This window comes from Macadamia integrifolia, chromosome 7 (genome assembly GCF_013358625.1).
Source record: "Macadamia integrifolia cultivar HAES 741 chromosome 7, SCU_Mint_v3, whole genome shotgun sequence".
Taxonomy (NCBI): Eukaryota; Viridiplantae; Streptophyta; class Magnoliopsida; order Proteales; family Proteaceae; genus Macadamia; species Macadamia integrifolia.
The window spans coordinates 29,003,393-29,028,638 of NC_056563.1; the positions used below are offsets into that span (position 1 = coordinate 29,003,393).

General features: G+C 37.8%; 2 protein-coding genes across 3 annotated transcripts; one reads left to right on the forward strand and one right to left on the reverse strand.

The window, feature by feature from the left end:
• Nucleotides 1-583: 583 nt before the first annotated feature.
• Nucleotides 584-4,083, reverse strand: LOC122085073 (probable L-type lectin-domain containing receptor kinase S.5). Its single transcript, XM_042653511.1, has 2 exons — nucleotides 2,760-4,083; nucleotides 584-1,602 (listed from the first exon to the last, which is right to left on the reverse strand). Exons 1-2 carry the CDS (start codon nucleotides 4,018-4,020, stop codon nucleotides 755-757), a joined length of 2,109 nt encoding a protein of 702 aa, XP_042509445.1. The 5' UTR covers nucleotides 4,021-4,083; the 3' UTR covers nucleotides 584-754.
• Nucleotides 4,084-23,125: 19,042 nt separating this feature from the next.
• LOC122083099 lies at nucleotides 23,126-24,499 on the forward strand. Of its 2 annotated transcripts, none has more exons than XM_042650791.1 (2): nucleotides 23,126-23,648; nucleotides 24,043-24,499. In XM_042650791.1, exons 1-2 carry the CDS (start codon nucleotides 23,387-23,389, stop codon nucleotides 24,249-24,251), a joined length of 471 nt encoding a protein of 156 aa, XP_042506725.1. In that variant the 5' UTR covers nucleotides 23,126-23,386; the 3' UTR covers nucleotides 24,252-24,499. The 2 variants fall into 2 exon arrangements, with proteins under 2 accessions (XP_042506725.1, XP_042506723.1); XM_042650789.1 differs by having other exon boundaries at nucleotides 23,131-23,648; nucleotides 23,776-24,499.
• Nucleotides 24,500-25,246: the final 747 nt, after the last annotated feature.

Here is a 25,246-nt window from a genome sequence, read left to right on the forward strand (position 1 = left end):
AATGGTTAGGGTGACTTGGAAATTGTTGATAAGTGCATGGTCTCAGGTTCGATTCCCCATCTGTGCATCTACGATTTAAGTGGAGATCATGGTGGTGGGTTGCTATGCTAGTCTCCCCGAGGATTAACCAAGGTGCACGTAAGTTGACCCGGACACCTTGGTTTACAAAAAAAAAAAAGAAAAACTGCCGAATGGCTTTGTGATAGTACCAACTTACGCTAGGCTATAGTGACAAGGTGGGAGACCAATTCCGAGTCTGTTAAGACTTTACAAGTTAATTCAACATTTTTATAGACATTCAAAAACGTTGGTGCCACTCTTAGTAGCTAAAAAGAATTGTCCAAATCAAAAGTTAAGCGTTGAACCATCTCTGAATTAGTCCATGAGCCATAGATAATGGGCAAATCAATGGGTTGTGGATATTTGGACAATAAGACACAATTTAGGAAAGTCACATGTATCTTAACCGGACAAGTAATAGATAAAGAGGGAGGATAAGACTTGCTTGAGTAATAGTTAACTGAAGAAGAACGGAGACATAAATTTTTTATTTAATTTTAATTTTATCAACAGGACTTTAATATTTATTTCCAAATAAATTATTTCTAATTTAAAGAGAAAGGATGCAACAAATTGGTTATTTAATTTCAATTCATCTACCATGCACGGTTACGACTCTACAAAGAAAAGATGGTAATTGGTATGCCACTATACAATGATCATCCGATCAGAATCTATGATCGATAGTGGATGATCAGGGCAAGGAAATATCACTGTACCTGACATACGTCTCCCGTCTCTCACAGCGTAGGGTCCACTGCGACTCTTGGGACCCATCATTAGAAGAGGCCATAGAAGCGGTGTAGCCATTATCTGTGACCAAACTTTCGATATCGATGGTGAAGCCCGTAGCCGGCCAAACGAAGGCAGGTTTGATGAACGGCGTGTCGGGTGGCGGCACGGATCCCGAGATTACCTGGATGATGATCGGAGTTTTGGGTCTCTGGGCGGCAATGGGATGGGAGCAGGCAAGGCCGAGGAGTAATAGGCGTTCGGCTTGCTGGGCGTCGTAGTTATCCACAAGCCTCTCGTCGACGGCATCGAGAATGCGACCCTCACGATAGAGAGTCCAAACCCAATCGACCAAGAAATGGAAGTCGGCGATCTTACTACTGTTCAAAGGATGCTTACCGCATACCACCTCGAGGACAACGGCGCCAAAGCCAAAGACGTCTGACTCGGTGGTGGCCTTGCCCATGTGGAAGCACTCGGGTGCCACGTAGCCCATGGTGCCTGGGACGCCCTCCACCTCAGCGTAGGAAGTCTTCTCGTTGTCAAGGGCTCGAGCTAGGCCGAAATCTCCCAAACGAGCATTGAAGCTGGAGTCGAGCAAGATATTGCTGGCCTTGAGGTCCCTGTGGATCACCCTTTGGTCGAATTCGTCGTGCAGGTAGTGCAAGGCCGAAGCCACGCCCGCAATGATGTTGTATCGATGCTCCCAACTCAGTATCCGCTCTGGCCCACCGAATAGATGGTTGTCTAGACTGCCATTTGGCATATAATCGTAGACCAATAGAAGCAAGCCCTTCTTATGACACCAACCTGTGAATTGGAATTTCATCAAACACGTGGTCAAACTCTGTTTTAAGAGTGTCAAATACGTTGGATTGGAACCTTCGTTCAACTACGATGAGACAAGAGAGATCTATTTTGCATGCAAGAAATTCCAATCCAACGTTTTTTTCATGCAGGTCTTATCACAAAAAAGTGGGGGCACACATGCCACGTGTTCAAACAACCAAAGAGAGGCAACATGAGTAGAGAAATATTGGGAATAATTTCAAATTGGAAACTCTAATTAGGTTGAATATTTCAACATGGTATTACAATCCGTGAGAAAAATATTGGGAATAATCTCACATAATAAATAACTCCATACCTTAGTTGGGTATGATTTTTATTGCAATTTTGAAATGATTTTTTATGAAATAATCAATAAATAAAATTTTCATCCAAAAATTGAAATTGTATGATGCATCAATCTGAAATATTTTAAGAATAAGAGATTTATTTAATATTTCAATTTTGAGAATAGATTCTTTATACTTATCTGAGAGAAGGAGAGAAGGTATCGACAAGAAATATAGTATTTTATTTTTAACATGAAATTATTGTTTTGTTCATCAAATTAATCAACCATATGTTCGTTACAAAGTAAGAGTAAACGCAACTCAATTTTGAAATTGAAAGTGCTTCTAACCTATTTCAAAATGTATATCAACAAAATTTGACTTCTATTTCACTAAATTAAGGTGTAAAAACCAGACCAACACAATTTCTAAAATAAAGAACACCCTATAAAATTGAAAAAGAGAACAGATCAAATCAAATCAGACCACAGAGACATATAATCCCACTTTCTTTCCACCAATGGTATAGAATGGAAGATTTCAATCCATGAAAAATAGAGGTGAGGATCAATGAAGATCATGGTTTGAGGGGTCGAATTGAATTGGCCTAAATCAGTTGGATATGATCGGCACTGGCCCTGTTCGATTCCACTGGGTCAATACAGGTCGATCCAGATTAGGATCAAATCGATATCAACTTTGTCCTTAATCCAATCATAGTCACACATCACCATTGGTGAACAAGCTTGAAGGAAAACTGAATCCGATTGAGAAACCCATTGGCAAGGATTCGTATTTTAAAAATTCAAATAAATAATTTAAAAATGGAACAATTTACTGCACACTTACCAAGTAGTCGGACGAGATGTTTGTGCCTGAGACGATTGATGATCGTGAGCTCATCCAGGAAATCATTGATCCCTTTCTTGTTATCTCTGGAGAACTTCTTCACAGCGACTTCAATGTTCTCCTGTGGAAGCACTCCCTTGTAGACCACCCCATATCCACCTTGCCCAAGCTTCATCTTCTCGCTGAAATTATTGGTGGCCTTCTTCAGATCCCTAAATCTAAACTCCCTCGACATCCCAGGTAAACTCTTCAGCGCCCCCAGAATTTTGGGGTTTTTCACAACCCTCCTCTTGTTCAAGTAGTAAACCATCCCCACAACCACAACCCCGAACAATGCCAAACCCACCACCCCGACCACCATCTTCCACAACTTCAGATCCCTCTTTCTGGGCAGAGCCTCCACCGATAGCTCCCACCTGAGCACGCAGTTCAGCTGCGTAAGCGTACCCGTCGATGCAGAGAACCCCATGTAAGAGTATTGGTTCACATAATCCTTGAGGTTTATCTTCTCACTGAGAATCGGGCTTCTAGGCTTTGGCAAACCCTCGTCGGCCATGTAAACCTCCATCAGTTTCGCCTTCCCATTGTATTGGACCCAAACAGAGTAGTTCTTCGGATTGTCTGGTGCAATCTCGATCCCAAATTCGGAGAGCGGCACCGTCTTGTTCGATTTGACACTGTTGATGTTCAGGCCCATGTGGTTACCATCTGGGTCGAAGTCTTGCTTCAAGGTGTCGAGTTCAATGGCGACAATCTTGTTGGATGAGTTCCCATCGAGGGTCGCATTCGTGAGCCCCAACCACTGGCCGAAGCTGGCAGACGGCATATTAAGATCTGGGGCGATAAGGAAAGCGAAGCCCTCGCCGACGGACTGGTTGCGAAGTTTGTAGATGTTTATGAGGAAGGTAGAATTGAAGGAGGCCACACTGTCCAAGTTGGCTGACGAGTTTTTGCTACTCATATTCTGTGATGGAGATGATGTGGCAGAAGACTCTTCCCAGAGCTTGAAGGGTTCAAGGATCATGACGCGCCCGGACTTGTTTGAGAGGTTGAAAGCCCCGTTGCTAGTGTCGGGTGTTAACTGAAGGGCTTCTTTATTGATGGATGCATCACCTAACTCACTAAATAGTTGCTGGGATGAATTGAAGATGCTGAAATTATAGTAGTTTTGGGGATCTTTCGCTGAAGATGTGACCGAGAATAGAAATAACAGAAGAACAAACACAACGGCGGTGGAAACAAATTTCTCCGGCGAAACCATACTAATTGGGCGGCCGAAGGAACAATCGGAATAAGCAGGAGGGAGCAAAACGAGGGAGCCAGGGCGGGCGGGTGGGTTAGAATCTGAACCTTCCGTTCTTCCTTTATATATATGTTTTTTTTCCCGAGGAGAGGGAAGGTTTGATTTGTCACACCTCATACGGTGGCTCCCCAACTCATTTGCTATTTTTTTCCACAAACGACTACGGAATACGGATGACAATTTTTACCCAAAAAAAAGAAAAAAAGAAAAGAGTACAGGATGTCAATCAACCGGCCGGTTCGTTTTCGGTAAGGCTATACCTTTGGACTGTGATTTATCCATTTAAGGAATGAGTTGATCTTAGTTGGTCTTGTATTAGATTCGATCGAGTTTCGAGTTGTAATTGATCTTCTCTTAATCAGATTATAATTGGGTGTTAAATGGGGGTAATGTACTAATAAATTCTTACACGATCTTTAATTGTCCTAGATTTAAAAAACTTTAATATATTTTATTAAATCATCAATAATTTTAAAAAGAAATTACACTTAATTACATATATACTTTATTCTATAAATAAAAAAAATCAAAATATAAATATAAATGATCGGACTGAATGTGTTGGGTTGAGTCGGGCTTATAAACGTGTCAGGCGGCCGATTGTCCATATACTACATGTTTATAAATGGATCAAGTCTGAGCTCGACACGTTTAATTATTGATGCAGATCGGGCCCGATCGGTCTAACTAGTGTTGTCTTGGGATTGACACCCCTACAAATGACTATGGTTTGGTTTAGAATCGATGAAATTAGCTAATTCCACAATACCTCCATTTGATACCAAAACTATACAAGAGGTTATTACTAATTGGTGCAAAAGATTATTATTAATACCTTATACCCCTAAAGGTATCAAATAGACAAATACAGTCATTTCACATGATAATAATTATTTTTGATAATGACATAATGATAAGTAATTTTTAAATTAATAAAAAGTCCCTTATACCCCCACTTGAAAGATTTTTAAGAATACATTCGGGAAAAATTTGAAGAAAATGTAAAGTTCTAAATACAAGAAGTGTATTTAAACACTAATAAAGGAAATATCACAGAAGAGCAAGTTTACTTGCAGAGAAATAGCCAAAACTACTATCTCAAAGACAGACCCAACATGCAAGCTTCCACAGATAAGTTAATTGCTAGAAATAGATTACCGTTTACATCATATTGAATCTGACTTCAATTCATGAGAAAAATTCCAAATAGAAGATGGATCACTTTCGGTGGGTTAGTTTACTAGTCAAACAAAATAAAAGTCAATTTATATGGCATAACCCAAAATTTCAAAAAGAATTTAGGGCACTTATTCCTTTGTAAGTTTCCACAAGGTCATAGACAAGCCTGCCTAATTTTCTTTTTATGTCACCATTGTTGAGTCTTCATAGTATAGTTTGAGGATTTGTTGAGGATGATCCATTAATTATTTTTCCTTGCTTCTGGCCATTACAAGTTAGTTCTTTATCAAGTTGGTTTCCACAATTTCATTGGCAATTAATTTTAGGATAGTAATGGTAATCCGAGAACAAGAGAGGCACATTATATTTTGTTGTTTTATTGTTTGGGCAAAGATTTTCCTCAACGTCAATATAAGATATCACAAGAAGTTCATTTGGTTTTATTTCCACAATAGCATCATGGAGATCTTTTCCTTATTACTTTTTTAAAAGAAGCATTTTTCCTTTTGGGGAGAGTGTTTTCACATTGGCAATGTAGGAATATACAAGCCACACCAAAGGCTACTTTGAAAAAAGAGGAATGAATGCTCTCTCGTCACTAACCATGTGCCAGGACCAATGAGGAGGATGCACATAGGCATCAAAGAGGGTTGGGTTTTTTGGGTTTCACAAGGATAAGACACCATTCGCCACCTCTATATCTGGGTGCAAGGCCGCACAAAGTTGTGTTCTTTTCCTCTTAAAAAAAAAAAAAAAAAGAAGAAGAAGAAGAAGAAGAAAAAGAGAAATTGCAAACAATAATGCGGGAAAGTTTTTTCTTTCATTTTATATGAGAAAAGAAATATATGTATGACCCAGAAGAAGTGACGATCAGTGTAAAGGATGCAAAAAAAGAAAATTGGTGATAGTTATTCCCTTGTTTTAATAATAAATTAAAGAGTGTAAAGGATGCATAGACTGGTTACAAAACTAAGGGTGTAAACTGTAAAGTGAGACCGGACCCAACTGGCCAACTCACCCCTTACATTGTTTAATGTTAGAGGTGATACTTTCATCTATGAGAGCTCAAGTCATGCTCTAAGTACACTTGGGTCTTGTTTTGACGGTTTTCACTGTCTAGTGGAGTAATTATCTGAGGGTTGATCACTCAGATCAAAACCTTTTAAGTGCGCACAATGGTGCTTCATTTGTATCAATTTCTTTGTTTTTCAATTAGTATGGCTTTGACCATTGGCTCATCTATGAATACATACTCGACCTCATATTATGTAATGGTCAATCGACCCATAAAATTGAATTAAAAAAAAAAAAAAATCATACATTACATAAAACTTTAGCCGTTGGGGTTTGGGCGTGCTAACCAGCTCACCCCCTTACATTATTTAATGTTAGAGTTGATACTTTCCTGTTTGAGAGTTCAAATCATGTTATAAGGACATAAAAAGTAGGCTTTGTTATGTTAATTTAGATTTTAGAGATCTCTGAGGTTAAGGCCCTACTGATGACACATTAATTGTACATTATACACACACACACACACAAAAAAAAAAATCACATGAAAAAGCTATAGAAAGCAAACACCTTAACCAATAAAAAAAAAAAAACCAAAAGAGAAGCATCGGGACATGATATGTTTTTTTTTTTTTTAAGGGTATCATTACGCCACTCTCTATGTGTGGACATAAGGTCTTATTACTAAGAAACACTTATTTTTTTAAAAGATAAATAATTTTTTACCAAAATTTTCTTTTATCTGTTTTCCATGGTATCACTGCCCATGATGAAGGGAAACTTGATCCATTAGGTTTAAAATTTGAAGCCAACTCATACCGATTACAATCCAAATTGGATCAAAATCAATTAAGACCGATTTGAATCTCGATTTCAAGTTTTAAACCCTAATATTTCTTTATCATAGTCTTTTCGTTTTCTTTTCTCTCTTCACTAAATATATTATTTCGATTATCTATTATTGACTTGACATATAAAAATATATAAGCAGGTAGCGTATAGACCATCGAACATTCAAATGTAATGAAAAGTTAGAATAAAAAAATAAAAAACATAGTCTATGTTTCATGAGTTGGAAGCCTCCTCTATGAAACTACAGTAGGCATAGCCCACAGCGCCGGCAAGCAGGTGAGGTGTGACTGAATACTAATTAATTAATGGAATTGTCTTAATTAGAAGATGAAACTTCTCCAACATTTCCATTTCCTTCTTCAATTTCTCTCCAGCTTCTATGGTTCGTACTTTTCAATTTTTTCATTCAAATTCAAAGACTAAGAGATAGAAAGGACAAGGACAAGGACAAGGACAAGGACAAGGACAAGGACAAGCACAACTTTCCAAGTTTAAATTCAAGTTCAAGTTCAAGTTCAACGCTTTTCATTTCTATCAAAAACCTGGAAATCCAAATGCAGGTTCCATATGGAAGACTTGGAACAAGGAAGGGATTAGGACTCATATAACAATGGCCAGCCTTACCTTAAAAAAAAAGTTATTTACCACATAATTTACAAGGATTTAACAAAACAATACCGTATTACCTATGCTTACCTAGTATTTGATTTGGAAAATCATCTTGAAACTAAGGGTGTCAATTTCAAATCGAAACCGAGCCAAATTAATCGGATCAAAACCAAACTAAATTTATTCGGTTTGAATATGTGAGCATGTTATTCGGTTTGGCTTGGTTTCTGTTTAGTGTATCAGAACCATTGGTTCGAACCGAAACCAAACCAAATTGCTCTTATCATTCAAGAGTATTTTTTGCAAGCTCTTTTTTTATTATTTTTTATATGTGGTAAGTGTTTTTGCAACTTATCATCACATAATTACAAGCTAGGATAATTTTGGAGTTAGCAATGGCCATAAGGCCCATAACTTGAGCCCATTATGGCCATTGGTCTATCACAGTCATGGTTCAAAAGTGGAACCGTTTTCATAACCGAATTAAAATCGAGGTATAAAATCGAATTAAAACTGTATATCAAAACCGAATTGAAATCGGAATCAAAATCGAACCGAGCCAAATTGAATCGGTTTGAGTATCTAAATACAGAACCGAGTCGATTCTCGATTCAGTTATGGTACACATTATCATCATTTAGAATCGAATCGAAACTAAACCGAATAACCAAAACCGAACCGATTGACACCCTTACTCAACTACGGAAACATTTTCGTTATCTTAGCTCATGATAGATTAGAAAAGAATTCATTCACTAAGGTCATCAGTACTATCAAACTAACCAAAGAGGATGATAGTTTTGACTTCGTCAATAGGGATGAGAGTCTAAAGATGAACCAAGAATCAAATCACAAAGTTATTTCACCAGTGGAGAAGGAATTCTTACTTTACTACGGGTGAAGAAAAACTTTCAAAGATTGACAATTTAGGGATTCATTAATTTCCTACCTGGCTTAGATCCAAAAAGAGCGAGCACTTTCAAACTACTTATTCACAAACATCCATAATCAAGAGGTCATATCTATGGAGAAGGAATTCTTCCTTCGCTATAAGTGAAGGAAAACTTTTTTTAGCTTGGAAATGTGGAAATTCATAATTTCCAAGCATGGATTAGACCTAGAGAGACCAGGTGCGCACTTTAAACAACTCGCAATCATCCATATTTAAGAAGTCATCAACTCTTAATGATTCTTCAATATTCTTGCCACATCAATACTCTTTATCTCTCTTTTCGAGAGAGAGAGAGAGAGAGATCATGGAGTCCACCATCGAGGTTTTATTCATTTAAGCCGTTCTACAAGATATATGAATTACAACGAAATAGGCTAATACCAAATTAAGAATACTAAACAGTTATATTTAGACTCAACTCAATTCCTTGATCTTCGAGAAGAATTTGACTATGTATAGTGTTCCTTGCAATCCCCCCCTTTCAAATCTAGCCATGTAAGTCACTACCTTAAAAATTCCAATCCCCTTAGCCATGCAATTAAGGCATAATCCCTTGAATTTAATTCTCCCCCAACCCCACCTTATTGGACAAAGTCCTAATACTTCCTTAGTCACATTCAGCAATAATAAATTTAGATAATCTCATCACCATAGTTGAAGAGAAGCTTCGACAATAAAGGAGAAGTGTGTAAAAAATGTTATAGGTTCATAGAGAACTTCCCCTTTGATAAATTTTACATCTTTTTTGTTTCCATAATTGCAACCCTCAAAGTGGTATTATTAGGAAGTGTTGTTTCTACGGGTCATTGATAAAAAATAATAAAAACAAAACAGTGGTATGAGATATGTACAACATAATCTACAAGGACACCATATCATTATTAAATACGAACACTTAAAATTTATAATTTTTTTGAAAGAACAATGAACATATAAATGTCCATATGTGTCCATCCATATGTATTATGTAGACCAAGAATTTTCTCACTCTTGCAAGCTATGACTTGCGACTTCAAAGTCATCAACAATTCTCGAAGATCTTATTGGTTTTGTTTAATTGCAAGGAAATTTAGAGGAAAAGAAAATAAAATATTAAAATTTATAAAATAGGAGAAATTTTTGAAATTAATACCTTACATGATTATATTATTTACGTGTAATTTGAGGAAATGGCTCAGTTATGCGTCCACCACTGAAGTTTTCTTTTTCTATAAAATCGTTCTAAAAGATATAATGTATTACCATGAAATTATTAGGTTAACACCTGATTAAAAATGTTAATCAGAGCCAATCTCCCTCTCAATTCAAGTTCCAAATGATATCAGAGCCAAGTTGAAAAGGTGTCAAAGTCGTAAAGACCATTTAATTGGTAGTGTTTCACCTCTTGTCATATAGACCTACACCCAAGTCGTATCAACCTATACCTAAGTCGTACTCAGCTATGTTGTCATGGATAGGCATTTGAAGGAGTAATAGTATTGACAGTAGGATATATTGACCGAAATCTTTATTGACTCGAACATCTAAACTATGGCTTCATACTTTAGGTCCAGCTCGAGAAAATCATCATCTTCTGAGGTTAGCACAAATGGAAGGACTAATGATTCAGTCCATAATTCTGAAGAAGTGGTTTTCATAAACTTAGAAGTTGCCATTAACAATTATATCATTCCCAGAATACCTAAATCTGAGGTATGTCATAAAGGAACTTTTGCTTTTCATAGTGACTATATCATAAAAACTAGTGAAAGCACCAAGAACAAATTCAACTCCTGACTAGTTCTCAATTGCAGAGGTATAGAGAGCGTGGATTTAAGTTTATTCACATCGGATTAGTCCAAGTTGCTTTGAAACCCTTAACACTGCTAGGATTAAACAGTGCAGTTTTTGCTGCTGTTAGAGATACTAGAATGCTTAAATTTAATGAATCTCTAATGGGTTTAGTGGAAACCAGTCTCTGTGAAGGATCAATTTATTTTCAGTGCAGACCCAATCTACCATGTCCTTAATAGATTCAAATATTCTTGATGGTGCTGTTATTTCCTTAAAAACGTATGGATACAATATAGCTCCAGGAACTCAAAATCTCGCAATAATTTATCATATCTATTACAAGGTAATGACTACCGTCACCCCAAATGCTAAGGTTATAGATCCTCGTGGTCAAACTGTTTGTTTCCAGGCTAATTCTAACTGGTCTCAAGTTTTTGTATCCTAGTGTATTAGATAGTCGAAAATTAATCTTCTTAACTCTTGGACTCTAACCTCTGTGGCTCAACCTCAGCCACCCATTAGGACTTCTCCATCTTGCATCACTCAACTCCTATCTGGTGATGTAGAAATCATGTTTGATCGTAGACTCAACAATTCTTGTAGATCTACTTCTTCTATGGTTTCTTCTTTCTCGGAATATCCAACATTTCGAGCACCCTCTCATGCTTTTACATCTAAAGTTCAGAATGAGAATTTAGATGGAATAATCAATCTGCAGGGTACAAATCGTACACCTTCTAAGGTTAATCAACCTGTCTATGGTCTGATTCAAAAAGAATAATCTCAGGCTAATAATCAACCTCCTCTTGCTCCTATTGACAAGGAAAATGGGTCCTCTTCACCAACACTTTCTGATATGCAAGCACCAGGTATTTATATGCTTCATATCATCGAAGAACCCAAATTTTAAATCAATAAGAGATTCCTTATTCAGGAATACAGGTCCGTTAGGAATGCTGAAAAACATCAGATTTTTGAAGAATACTATTCCAATTCTCAGTGGCAAGGGCTTCATGAAAAATGAGTTTCTCATATGGATATTCATGAAATAAATCTCCCATTCTTTCAATGGTTAAAAATATACCTTATGGAGAAATCACCTAATCCTCCACAGGTGAATGTCATAAAGAAGGTATCAACCACATATGTCCCATTCGGCCAGTACGAATGGAATGCTATGCCTTTTGGTCTTAAGAATGCTCTATCTAAATTTCAAAATATAATGAATCAGATCTTTAATCAGTATTCACAATTTATAATTGTGTATATTGATGATGTCCTTATTTACTCTCAGGACATTTCTTAACATTATAAGCATCTAAATCTGTTATTCTCTATTATTCGTCAAGCAGGACTTACTGTCTCTACTAAAAATATAAATTTACTTTAAACTAAAGTTCGCTTCTTAGGACATTACATTTTATTTGGTTCCATTATTCCCATAGAATGAGCTATTCAATTTATTGATAAATTTCCTGATGAGATAACAGATAGGACTCAACTTCAAAGGTTTCTTGGTAGCCTAAATTATATTGTTGAGTTCTATAAGGGTTTAGCAAAGGACGCCAAACCTTTGTATAGGCTAAAACAGCAGTCTGAACCATAGACAACTATACATACTGACTCTGTCTGAAAAATCAAACTTAAAACTAAAGAACTTCCGTGCTTAAGTCTAACACGATCAAATTGTTTTAAGATTGTTGAGACGAATGTATCTAAATTCGGATACAGTGGTATTTTGAAGCAAGAATGTCCTAACATTCCCAAAGAAGTTTTAGTACGTTTTACTTCTGGTACTTGGAATTCTACCTAGCAAAAGTATTCAATAATAAAAAAGGAGATTCTTTCACTCGTTTTGTGTATAACTAAATTTAAAAGTGATCTTCTTAACCAATAATTTTTAAGCGACTAAAGATGTCCTTGAGAAAGTCGTGAAGAATTTGGCTTCAAAATAGATCTTTGCTCGATGGCAGTCGCTACTCTTTGTTTTTACTTTACTATTGAATTTATTAAAAGTGAATCTAACAGTTTGCCTAATTTCTTAACCCGAGAATTCTTGCAGGGCTCTTAAGCAGAAGGCGATCATCCCTGCCTCACCAAATAAAGACATTGCCTCATCATCTTCTTTCAGGCAACTTCAAGAGAATCCCACTCCTATTTCATCCCAGTTATCATCTTCTGTAATAACCTTAAAGGCTGTTAATAACTCTCCCTTCATAGAAACAAAATTTATCCCAGTTATGCCCATTGAAACTATCCACCTCCATCACACTCCCTCTGAAATTACAACCATCTACCTTCGTGACCATCTTCATCCATCTACTGATGATAAGACCCGATATTTCTATGAAAGAATACTTGAGGAAACTCAAAGTGCTCAAATTCAGCACTGCTATAGAAGTGCTCATATCAAGGCTTATTCAAAGCTCAATATATTACACATCATAAGAGATCGTGAATGGGGTTCTTCGTCCTCATTTAAATGAGAATTTCATTGAGTCACTGGCCTTAAACTTAGGTCATACAATTATGTAGATTATGTCAAAGCTTAGGATATGATATTCTTATATCAGAATGATCATGAGACCCATTCCTAGTTTGTGAAGTTTCGATTTCAACGTACCTTATCAGGTGTGCCAAACTGGTTTCTATAATGGTTCTACACATGGGACCACCTCCATCAGAGTTCCTCCCAACAGCTCTTCAGCAGTCTGTCACCAAGTTCAAAGAGTTTAATCAACCTTTAGACTCCTGGGCTCTCTTCGTCTAATTTTTTTATCTTCTACGAAGTAACTTGGATTCTTCAATGGAAATATCAGATGACTACTGATGAATTCAAAGAATGGAACTACGTTCCTCATTTCGAACGTCACGTTTCGATTAAATGGTGGGATAAATTTGATATTTCGCCATTAACTGGTTTAAGATTTGTGCCTAAATGAGGCATTGGGTCAGATCTGCCTATAGCTCCTTCGTCCTCAACGACAGACCAGACGCCCTTTTTCAACATGTTCCAAGCTGTTCGGCATCGTCTTCCGTTGTTAACAGATGAGTAGATCCAGAACCGTATTCTCATGGCTATCGGGTTTAATCTTCAATCCGATAATCCTACCACATCATCATCCTCTTCATCCACTCTTTTCCCTTTCGATGACGGAAATCAATGAGCTCAATGGCCTGATTACTAGAGGCCTCATCTAAAAAAAAAATTGGGTGGGAAAAGAGGTCTCATTGCACCTTGACCCAGTGTTGTGTTAATCAGACACGCAATTCTGATTCTTCCCAGATGTCAAGCATCCACATCTAGTGCCACTCTAATCAGACTGACGCCTTGGTATACGTCACGCAGCACTATAAGCGCATTATAATGAGTGTCATGGGTGGACACTTTAATAATTCACCTAACTGAGAGTCTTCTGAAAAACTGTGGACCCTCCCACGTGGAATACCAGAGAATCTCTCCGGTGGGTTATTTTCAGTCACACACCTGGACTATCCAACAAAATAACTTTCGATCGAAGCTTATCAGCTTCTGACAGCAACCCCACACCTTATTAAGTATACCAAACCTGTGACGTGAACATCTTATCTCCTAGCTATTTACACGTTACATCAGGTTGGTCTGATGCCTATTCGATGCCATCTCCATCAAGGCCTATCAGCATCTCCCAATCAAATTGAAGATAACTTTGGTGTCCGCCATCTATAGAAGGGGACTCTTCATCATCAGAAGACACCACAAAAATTTACCACAAAATTACTAAGTCTTAACATTTTTCTTCTTTATGTCTGTAAGTAAGAGTCTTATGAGAGTTTGCCTAGAGAGTACTTTGTAAAATTCAAGAAGTTTATGTGCTATCTACAAGTGTTCGTGTCCAAGTTTGTAATCAAAAGACTCATATGTAAGTTTATCTTTCTTATGATTTCATTTCTCACATATTATGTTTGCAATTAGAAAGTTAAAAGAATAGCTTGTTTTGATAGATAACTTATTAGATATTTCTTCTTCTTATATTGAATTTTATTTGTCTTATTATTCTAAAGATCCTACCTACTTCTCCCAGCTTCTAAACGAAGAAACCATAAACCTTGCTGAACTCTAATCTAGGAAAAGGCAAATTCGTTGCCTAATTGCTTTCCTCGCTGCCTAAGTCTGATCTTCCTCTCGATCCAGGTTCCAAATGGTATCAGAGCTAAGTTAAAAAGGTGCCAAAGTCGTAAAGACCATTCAATTGGTAGTGTTTCACCTCTTGTCATATAGACCTACTGTAATACCCTACTTCTTAAACCCGGTCTGATTACACGGTTGACCCGGTTTAACCATGCAGGACCTGAACCAGAGAGGGTTAAGGCGGGTTCCTTATGAACCATGATGGCAAGGGTGACTTTGAACACCGGTTGGCCAGACAAGTCCGAGTCAGTGCCAGAGGAGACGGGTGTACCTAAGCCGTGTACATGCACATATCATAAGGCCATGTACGGATAAAGCAGGTATGTAGCCGTATCTTAAAGTGGATACGTATATTATATCTTATGCCGAGAGTGAGATTCGTGCCTAGAGTCAAATTCCATCAAAATCCCACTTGGTGACCAATTTTCGGCCCTCAGGTGGGTGGTCACAGGTGGGCGCATCCGCCCACCTGAGTGACCCACCCATGAGGTTACAAGATGTTTTAAAAGGTATAAATAGCTATATTTATGTTTTCCTTTTTTCTCATTTATGACACTCAGGCGTTTGGTGAGAAGAGTAAAGAGGAGAGAGAAAATAAGGGAAAGAAGAGGAATAGGGAAGGAAGAGGACGAAGAGATGGATTTCAGTGGCACCAAGGTTTGATCTTTCCATTCCAACGTCGGAAGAGTGATCTCCAATACGAGATTTACGTTTAGAGGTGAACAAAGGCTAGGTTCCTTAAACTTTCACCATACCCAAATGAAACCCTTGATTTGGATAGAGTTTCTTGAGGTCTCGTAAATCCCCCTTGAGATGATAAATCTAAGGTTTAATAGATGATTTATGTATTGATTTTGAAGGATTTGAATAAGTGTTTCCACGGTTGGAGGAGCATTGGTGATTTGAAGTGATTTTGGGGTCTTTGAACGAGTTCTGGAGCAAAGAATGTAAGATGGCTTCCATTCCTTAATCTAACCTAGATATAGGTTAGAACCATCTTATGAGACCTTGAATGTGTGAAGAATGGGTCTGGAAAAGCCCCATTTGATTCCCCAAAGGTTGGGAAAGTTTTGGGGAAAAATGGCATTTTCTTGCCAAGACCGGTGGGCCAAACCGGTGGGCCAAATGGTCCGCCTGAGGGCACCCGCCTGAGAGGGCAGGCCCCCGGGGCCAACCGACGGGCCCAACCGGTGGGCCGACCTACCCGCCTGTCATGACCGGTGGGTCTGACTGGTGGGTCAAGACAGGTGGGCTGTCCGACCCACCCGAGAGACTCCCAATGTGATTTCTACGTCCGAACGGACCCAAAACGGATGTGCGACCTTCTTTTGGGATTCTAAACATGATTTTGTCATCAAATTTTGTTAATTTTGACTCCAAAGTGGTGAAATACTAATCCCATTCACTCATGATAGGTTCACTAAATCTTACGCTTCTCGCACCGAATCTCACCCGTACCAGGCGTGAGTCTTTATACACTACAGGTAAGTGGGGAGAGAACGTTTGGCCTTATGTTAAGGCTTGTTTGGCATTCATTAAATTGTATCTAGACTAGTCATGTCATCATGTGAATTATGCGTAACTTAGCCATCCTCATATTATCATGACTTGTGTGTTGTGTTTATTTTCTTAATATCAAATGATGATGTGAATATGTGATGAATGATGATATCATTATACATAATGCATTAGTAGACTAGATGTAATAGTCCGCTTGGAAACGAGTGCATTGGTGGCCCGTGGAATGGAACGCGGAGGCACTATGCAATCGTACTATGTCATATAGGAGCATGCGGTGTAGGATTATCTTCTTCCCGTGCTACGACCCTTCCTAACAGGGGTTGAGGTGTTGGATTAACATTTGGGTGGAAGCAGTGGTCACGGTTGTCGGGTCACTATGGCTGTTAGACATACGCCCGGCTAGTCATTAGGACAGTCGGCAACCCCAGTGGTATATTCAAGAGGGCCAATCGTACTGTTTTTAAATTGCTGGAGTCAACACCTTTAATTTTCGTCATTTACTTTATGTTGAGAGCCGATGGTCGGCATGTTTTACTTTTTCGAGTACTCACGGTGGGCCTTCTTCGACAGCCCTAGGGGCGTATCGTGGGATGGAGTTCGCGGCTCGTACCCGGAGTATACGCGCACTGTGATTGTAGTAGCACTAAACCAATGACATAGTAATGTTGTTTAGGTGGATGTGATTTAAAATAAATTGCATAGCATATAGTGTATATGGTTGTGATTTGTTGTATGGACTGCTGTGTGGTCCTTCTCTTCACTTACTGAGCCAGTGAGCTCATCCCATGTGTGCACCACTTTTAGATGATTTTACAGGTCATCAACCTGAATAGCACGGGTTAGGCCCCACAGTTGAATTTCCTGAAGAGGATTGGTGGGTCCCCGAGGAATTAGAGCACGGCACGGATTGCTCGTGCGAGGGCTGCGCTGTGGGACCGCATCTTTAATACCAAGCTGAGCTTACTATTGATACCGAGCTGAGCTCTTCTTCTGATACCGAGCTGAGCTCTACCTTTTGATACCGAGCTGAGCTTTATCTTTGATGCCAAGCTGAGCTCTACTTTTGATACCGAGTTGAGCTGTACCCTTTGTGTTTTTGATGGTCCCTTTTGTGTACTTGATATGTAAATTGTATTCTTTTGTGTAAATATCATGCCTGCGGGCCCACATGTACTTAACTATGTATTACAATTTGGGTATCAAGTATAATAGAAATATTTACAGGTAAATTAAGCCTTCCGCTGAACTGATGAACACTTTCTTAGTTGTGTGTATGCTGTGGTTGGACACTATATCAAATGATCCTGGCAAGTTTGGGTTAACCGATGTTAACCCGGTCACCGGTCCGATTCTGTGTGAACGGGGGTGTGACACCTACACCCAAATCGTATCGAACTACAACCAAGTTATACTCAAATGGGTTGCTATGGATAGGCATTTGAAGGCGTAATAGTATTGACAGTAGGCGGTATTGGCAGTAGGATATATTGACTGAAACCTTTATTGACTTGAACATCTAAACTATGGCTTCATACTTTAGGTCCAACTCGAGAAGATCATCATCTTTTGAGGTTAGCACAAGTGGAAGGACTAATGATTTAGTCCATAATTTCGATAAAGTGGTTTTCAGAAACTTAGAAGCTACCATTAATAATTATATCATTCCCAGAATACCTGAATCTAAGGTATACCATAAAGGAACTTTTGCTTTTCATAGTGATTATGTCATAAAAACTAGTGAAAGCACTCATACTCTTACCTCTGACCAAGAACAAATTTAACTCTTAACTAGTTCTCAACTACAGAGACATAGAGAGTGTGGATTTAAGTTTATCCACATCAGATTAGTTAAAGTTGCTTTGAAACCCTTAACACTGCTAGGGTTAAATAGTATGATTTTAGTTGCTATTAGAGATGCTAGAATGCTTGAATTTAATGAATCTCTAATGGGTTTAGTGGAAACCAGTCTCTGTGAAGGACCGATTTATTTTCAATACAGATCCAATCTACCCATGTCTTTAACAGATCCAAATATTCTTGATGGTGCTGTTATTTTCTTAAAAACGTATGGATACAATATAGCTTTGGGAACTCAAAATCTCTTAGTAATTTATCGTATCTATTACAAGGTAATGACTACCGTCGCCCCAAATGCTACGGTTATAGATCCCCGTGGTCAAACTGTTTGTTTCCAGGCTAATTCTAACCGGTCTCAAGTTTTTGTACCCCGGTGTATTAGATAGTCAAAAATTAATCTTCTTGACTCTTGAACTCTAACCTCTGTGACTCAGCCTCAGCCACCCATTAGGATTTCTCCATCTTGCATCACCTAACTCCTATCTGGTGATGTAGAAATCATGTTTGATCATAGACTCGACAATTCTCATAGATCTACTTCTTCTATGATTTCTTCTTCCTTTGAATATCCAACATTTCGAGCACCCTCTCGTGCTTCTACATCTAGAGTTCAGAATGAGAATTTAGATGGAATAATCAATCTTCAAAGTACAAATTGTACACCTTCTCAGGTTAATCAACCTGTCTATGGTCCGATTCAAAGAGAACAATCTCAGGCTAATAATCAGCCTCCTCTTGCTCCTACTGACACTGAAATGGGTCCTCTTCACCAACACCTTCTAATATGCAAGCACCAAGTATTTATATGTTTCATATCATCAAAGAACCCAAATTTCAAATGAATAAGAGATTCCTTATTCAGGAATACAGGTCCACTAGGAATGCTGAAAAATGTCAGATATTCGAAGAACATTATTCCAATTCTCAGTGGCAAGAGCTTCATGAAAAATGGGTTTCTCATATGGATACTCATCAAATAAATCTTACATTCTTTCAATGGTTAAAAATATACCTTATAGAGAAATCACCTAACCCTCCACAGGTGAATGTCATAAAGAAGGTATCAATCACATTGCCTTTATATCATTACACGAAAGACGGATGCAATTCAGCTCATACAAAAGGCCTAAACCAATTAGAAGGGAAAAAACGTGATCTTATTGATTAATTGGAAGATTAAAAATAATTAAATGTAGAAGAAGAGATTAAATACCAACAACAGAAGTCCATTTTGGAGGTTTCAATTCCAGGCCTGGCCCGGCAGACCTGATTGAGCCTGATCATTTAAAGTCTGAATTGGCTTTGTCTGATTAATAAACGTGATAGGCTCAGGTCCAGCTTGATTATAATCGATCGTTCCTAGTATGAGTATCAAACCCATCAGTCTGCCGAGTGAGATCGATTGATTACAAGCCCGACTAAGCCCGATTATGTCGAATGACTTACTTCTTTAGACCTTTTACCCTATTCTATACCTATTCTGGCCCCAAAGTCCCAAACCATAAACATAAAGAATAAAGAGTAAAGACACCTCCTTAACTAAATAGGACATCATTCTAAGGACTTTGTAAGGCCGTCTAAGGTCTACTTTATTGTTATCTCCTTGCAGCTTCATTTTAGAGACTAATTTTAGACATGACCCATTTAGAGCCCGTCTGAAGTTAAATGGTCCTATAGCCCATTTAAGGCATGGTTTAGACCAGATTATATGAAGCCCAATTAAAGCCTGACTAACTGAATATAAACAGTACCATGCCCATAATGTAAGCCCGATTAGCTCAATGGGCCTGTCACGGTTAGACCCAACCAGTTGACACCCCTAATCCATTTGCTTCACGGATTGTATCAGGCCCATAGTTAGCAAATTCGGATTCGGGAATTATTCGGGCGGAGAATTATTCGGAATAATTCGATTGATTAATTTAAGGATTCGGTCAAAAAAGCTTATTGGGTTATTTTTTTTTTGTTTTTTTTTTTTAAATTGTTTTTTATTTTTTTTTTTTTTTTAAATAATGTTTAAATGGACCGAATAATTCGGTTTAATTTGGATTCGGTCCGAATTATTCGCGACTTATATTAAATTTTGAAAAAATCACGAATTTTAAAGAATTTTATTTTTAATTCGGATTCGGTCCATTTAAACATTATTTAAAAAAAGGTGATCATATAGGAGGGACAAGACCACATGATACATCTTAGTGTTGAACTCAATATTTAACGCGTTAAGCATGCAGCTGATCTAGACCATCTCTTAAATATTTAACGCTTCAAATTGCTGCATTAATCTTCCACATGATACATCTTAGTGTTGAACTCCTTACTTTTATCTTACTGAAAAGAAAAAAAAAAAAAAAAAAAATCCTTTACATTTTATTTTTTTTGAAAAAAAAAAGGTTCTTTGAGCTCTCTGGCTTGAATATACATCAGCACATATATATCTATCCCTCTCTTCCTCTCATGAAATGAGCCATAGAAAGAAACCTAAACTAATGCATCAATTTTTAATATAAAAATAGTAAAACACCTACCTAAATTTTTCTTTCAACTGTTGATAATAAATGGAAGTCGATCCGAATTGGCGCTCTTTGAGCAATAATTAGCCGTCCACCTTACTAGGTTGGGCTCAGACATCAGACCATGATTTGAGGATTATGATTATGTCTGTCAGAATTGGTTGAATCGGATTGATTCTGATCTTAATTTTTGATTAATTTTGTATTGTTGGATCAATACAGATGGAAGGTTATAAAATTAAAAACTGTTTTTATTTACTTTGTCATAATTGAATTGAATTGCCAAATTATTTTATGATATAAATGGTTTGGTTCTAGTTTTAAAAAGTGCAACCGTTTAATAAATAGGTTGATTAAGCTTTAAACCATTTACCAGTCGAATTCGAACACTTCACAAACTGTTAAACCGATTATATTTAACCCAATTAGATCATTTGCACCAAGTCTCCACATTTTGGTAAGTCACTTAGAATTTAGAACACTCATGCATATGCAATCAGGAAATGGGTTTAACAAAGTGTTTAATTTTGCTCTCGGCCTACTATATTTTGTATTGAATCGAATCAAATCAAATCATATCATTTCATTCTTAGATTTCCTTCCCTCCCACACATTTTAATCTTTTTTCTCTCCAGACGCAGTTCTCTTTTGAGATGTACAAAGAAGTAAGAAGAACTTAATAAACAGAAATTTTAATTAGTCATGGGTGGCGGCCTATAATGGTGAATCAATCAATGACCCTTAACAGTTAAGTCAAGTGATTCTAAAGCATCTTGATTTAAAAGCTCAACAACTCAAAAAGAGGGAAAAGGAGGGGAAGAAAATAGAAATGTTTACATTACTCTTCATATATCAGCTTTTTTTATGATTGGAGGACAACAAGAGGAACCCACCTTGACACCTTCCTTCCATGACTGGAAAAAGTTCAGAAAGAGAGAGAGAGAAGAAAAAAAAAAGATGCCAAATTTTCTTGTGTTGTTAACTTAGAATCGAATAAGAATACACTTTCATGGGAGCTGGATTCCCAACGTGTGGAGATGAACAAAGTTACCCTCCTCTGAATTCACCATTATATCCTTCTTCTTCTTCTTCTCTCTCGCTCTCTCTAAGAAGGTCATTTTTACAATTTGGAAGGAGAAGGGTAGCCAAAATCTTGGAGGAGTGGGACATTGTCTTGGGATGCAAAAGCTAAAAGGAAAGCAGCGGAGACTTTCTTGAAAAAGCAACAGACTTTTCATGGAAAAGGAGCAGAGATTTTCACAAAATGGTCTCATTTTTTCTTCCCTGAGCAGCATCTACTTCAACCTAATGAAGCTTCCCAACCCATTCCTTCAGAATCCAGACTACATGGGACCCTGCAATTAATAATTTATCAATGGTGCATAGAGGCGGCGCTGCAGACTCTTGGAGGAAGAAACCAATGAATTGGAACCTTCTATTAATAAATCTGGTCCTGTCTTTTCTGCAAATCCCTTATTATGAACTACCATTATCCATATTTATCACAAAAGAAAATTAATTATCCACAGCTTTTGGGAAATGTCTATTGCCTATTGGCCACTTACCAGTTCCTCCATTCTCTATCATCATCTTATTAGTTTACTTTCCTTTTAGACAAGACCAAGGAATTTATCTGATTTTTCCTTCCATCTTCTTTATTATCTTTGCTTAGACGGCGTAGAATTAATTAATCCATTTTTTCTCCAATAAGTATGCAGGTGAAATTAGCAAACTAAGCCATTGAATCTACTATTTGGCCTACACTAGGTGGGGCCACATCCCATAGGTGATGCTTAGTGGACCCACCAACTGTATAAAATGAACCTATTCATTATTCATAAAACACAATAAATGGAATGAAAGAAACAATCTCACCCAAGCTACAGCCTAATGATTTAGGTGATTGATTAAGGTGCCTATGTCCATGGAGAGATGAAAATAGTTTCACTAGTAATGGAGAAAGGTTTACATGTTTTCTTTCTTCCTTATGTCTCTATATTTAGAAAGAAATTCCCATAACCCTAATACCCTCCCCATATCGTAAGAATTTATAGGGAAACAAAGAAATATGAACCCAATTTACAAAATACAAGTACTCTTTGCATACATTTAAGTGATGAAATGTATCATTTTGCTTTTGTGAATACATAAATGGCTTAGAGGCGCATTTACGAAAATAACAAAACACATGTCATGATTTAATCGTAAGTGAAGCATACATGTATGGGTAAGTGATTCATGATTAGGTATCAATACATATCCCACTTGCTACCACTTAAAATGGTGAAAAAAGATATTTATGGAAACAGAAGGGACAAGTGTTGACACCTGATCTAGGATAAAAATCGTCTGTTTTTCTAATCCCTGTTGTTCTTGTGTTTTGCTAGTTGCAGAAGATGAAACGTGTCATCAACGGTCAAGATTAATTCAGTTGGGTGAGAGTTATTACATCCAGTTTGGTTTTTAACTCAATCTTGGCCGTTCACTTAAAGTAATGCCACATGTCGCCTTCTGAAGGTAGCAAAACAAGAAAAACATGGATGAAGAAAAACAGACGATTTTTTTCCCCTGATCCATACGCCAGGTGAACGTGCAGGGAGGAAGTGAACTCATGATTCAGCCGCCCTCATCTTCCGCTCTTGTGTGCATTTTGAAAATAAAAAGGGTTTTCAATGACGGTGTGATCCGTATATATATATATATATATATATTACTTGCTTCCTCTACCAAGAGAAACATAATCTACTCTGCTTTGTATCCAACTTTCCTGCATCAATATTCTCCATGCCTCCACCGTTCTTTGAGGTCTAAAACAGTCTAAAAGTCTAGGCAACCCATCAACACAAAATCCTTTCTTCAGAAAGTCTTGAGATAACATTACTTACCATGACCAACAACAGATCAACCTCTCCTACTCTCCTTGGAGAGGACAAAGAGATCCTCCATTTCAGTCACCCACATACCCTAACACAAATCCACCATCCCTATCTCTTCACGTGCATGGGTTGCAAAGAATTCGGTGCAGGCAACATGTTCAAATGTCTTGAATGTGATTTTGATCTTCATGACTTCTGTGCCTTGGCTCCTCCATCTCTCAAGACCCACTCACTCCACAGTCAACACCCCCTCGTCTTCCACACTAAATCAGGTAACTTCTTCTTTGTTTTGTTTTGTTGATGTATACATTGACCCTGTCCTTACTTAAAAACTCGAACTTTTAGGTCATTTTTTCCTCAGTTTCCTTATTTTGGTCACTGGTTCTTAAAAAATTTAAGGTGGGTATCCGCGATTGAGCTGTGATGTGTGTGGGAAGACCCCAAAAGGATATGCCTTCCGTTGTAGCACTTGTAACTTTGTGATGCATCCATGTTGTGCTCAGCTTTCCTGGGAAATGAACCTTCCGGTGCATCCACACACCCTAAAAATTTTATCATCAATGATGTCGACGAGTGGAGACTCAGATTTGATTTGTGATTACTGTAACAAGAAGAGTTCAGGATTGGTTTATTGTTGTAAGATTTGTTCATATCATCTTCATGCAGTTTGTGCTAAGAACATAGTTAATGGGCTCTATGCCAATGGCATCAAGGCCCCTGATAAGCCTAGCAAGTTTGGGCGAGCGGTTGGTGTTGCATCTCATGTGCTAGTTGGGTTTATTGGAGGGCTGCTTGAAGGGATAGGAGAAGGGGTTGGACAAGCTTTGTTTGATAGTGTTGTGACAAAAGAAGTTCCCCCAACAGAAGATGAATAATGACATAAACATGCGAATTTCCTAGAACCAAGCTGGATGGACAGTCTTTTAATCCCCTAGCTCCCTCCCCTCCACCTACTCTAAAAACCCAAAACAGAGAGAGAGATTATGAAAGATGTGTGGTCAGTTGTGAATCTGTTACTGTGTTTGTAAAGGGTTTGAGTGCTATGGATTTCTTTGTAAATGAATTGTGATATACTGCATGATCATATTGTATTTATTGAGGACTAGTTTTCTCTTGATGCATATATTTTGGTAAGTTGCTTTACCCTAACCATGTTTTGCCAAGTTCAATGTTCAATTTGATTAAGAAATTCTTGCACAATTCACCAACCTTGATTCTTAGTTTGGCTACTGAATTAAGACACCTAGATTTGATTTGACATCAATTCGCTCAAGTTGCCCTATGAATCATAAAATAAGGTCACTCGATCCATCTGGCCAATCAAGTAAAGGAAAAAAGTTTCCCACAACGTCAAGCTATTATTTCCTTTTTACAAAGGATTTTTTTTATCATTTTCTCTCTCCTGTTCTGATCATGGGAGCCCATATGAATGATACTATTCTCTCATCAGCCAGTGATGTGGAATGTAGATTCCTCTGCCACTAGTTACGTGGGAACCTCTCCCTTAAGTAAATTTCTACTTTTAGAACTTTTTTTTTTTTGGGGGTGGTGGGGTGGAGAATAGGCGATACCCAAACCAACCAAAATTAAGCCATACGCTTTTGCATAATGTCAACCGCAGCTTCCTTTATGGGGTGGAGAAAGTGCTAACTGGGCTATTCCTGTCACAACCCAAACATCATGATGTTGACTGGATGTTGGGCCTTAGACTGCACCCAACAAGGAAAATGGGCTTCTGTTTTCTAAACAGGCCCAGAATGGAGGGGATTTTTCAAAGTCTTAAAGGGCAAGAGGTTAAGAAAAGACTAAGTGTGAAGATAATGAAGTCAAATTATTCGTTTTTTTCTGGTAGGATTAATGTGACATGATT

Coding starts and splice junctions, on each gene's coding strand:
- LOC122085073 (XM_042653511.1), bottom strand. CDS start 4,020: ATGGTTTCGCCGGAGAAATTTGTTTCCACCGCCGTTGTGTTTGTTCTT. Junction 1,603..2,759: donor ACATCTCGTCCGACTACTTG/GTAAGTGTGCAG, acceptor TCCAATTCACAG/GTTGGTGTCATAAGAAGGGC.
- LOC122083099 (XM_042650789.1), top strand. CDS start 23,387: ATGACCAACAACAGATCAACCTCTCCTACTCTCCTTGGAGAGGACAAA. Junction 23,649..23,775: donor CGTCTTCCACACTAAATCAG/GTAACTTCTTCT, acceptor AAAAAATTTAAG/GTGGGTATCCGCGATTGAGC.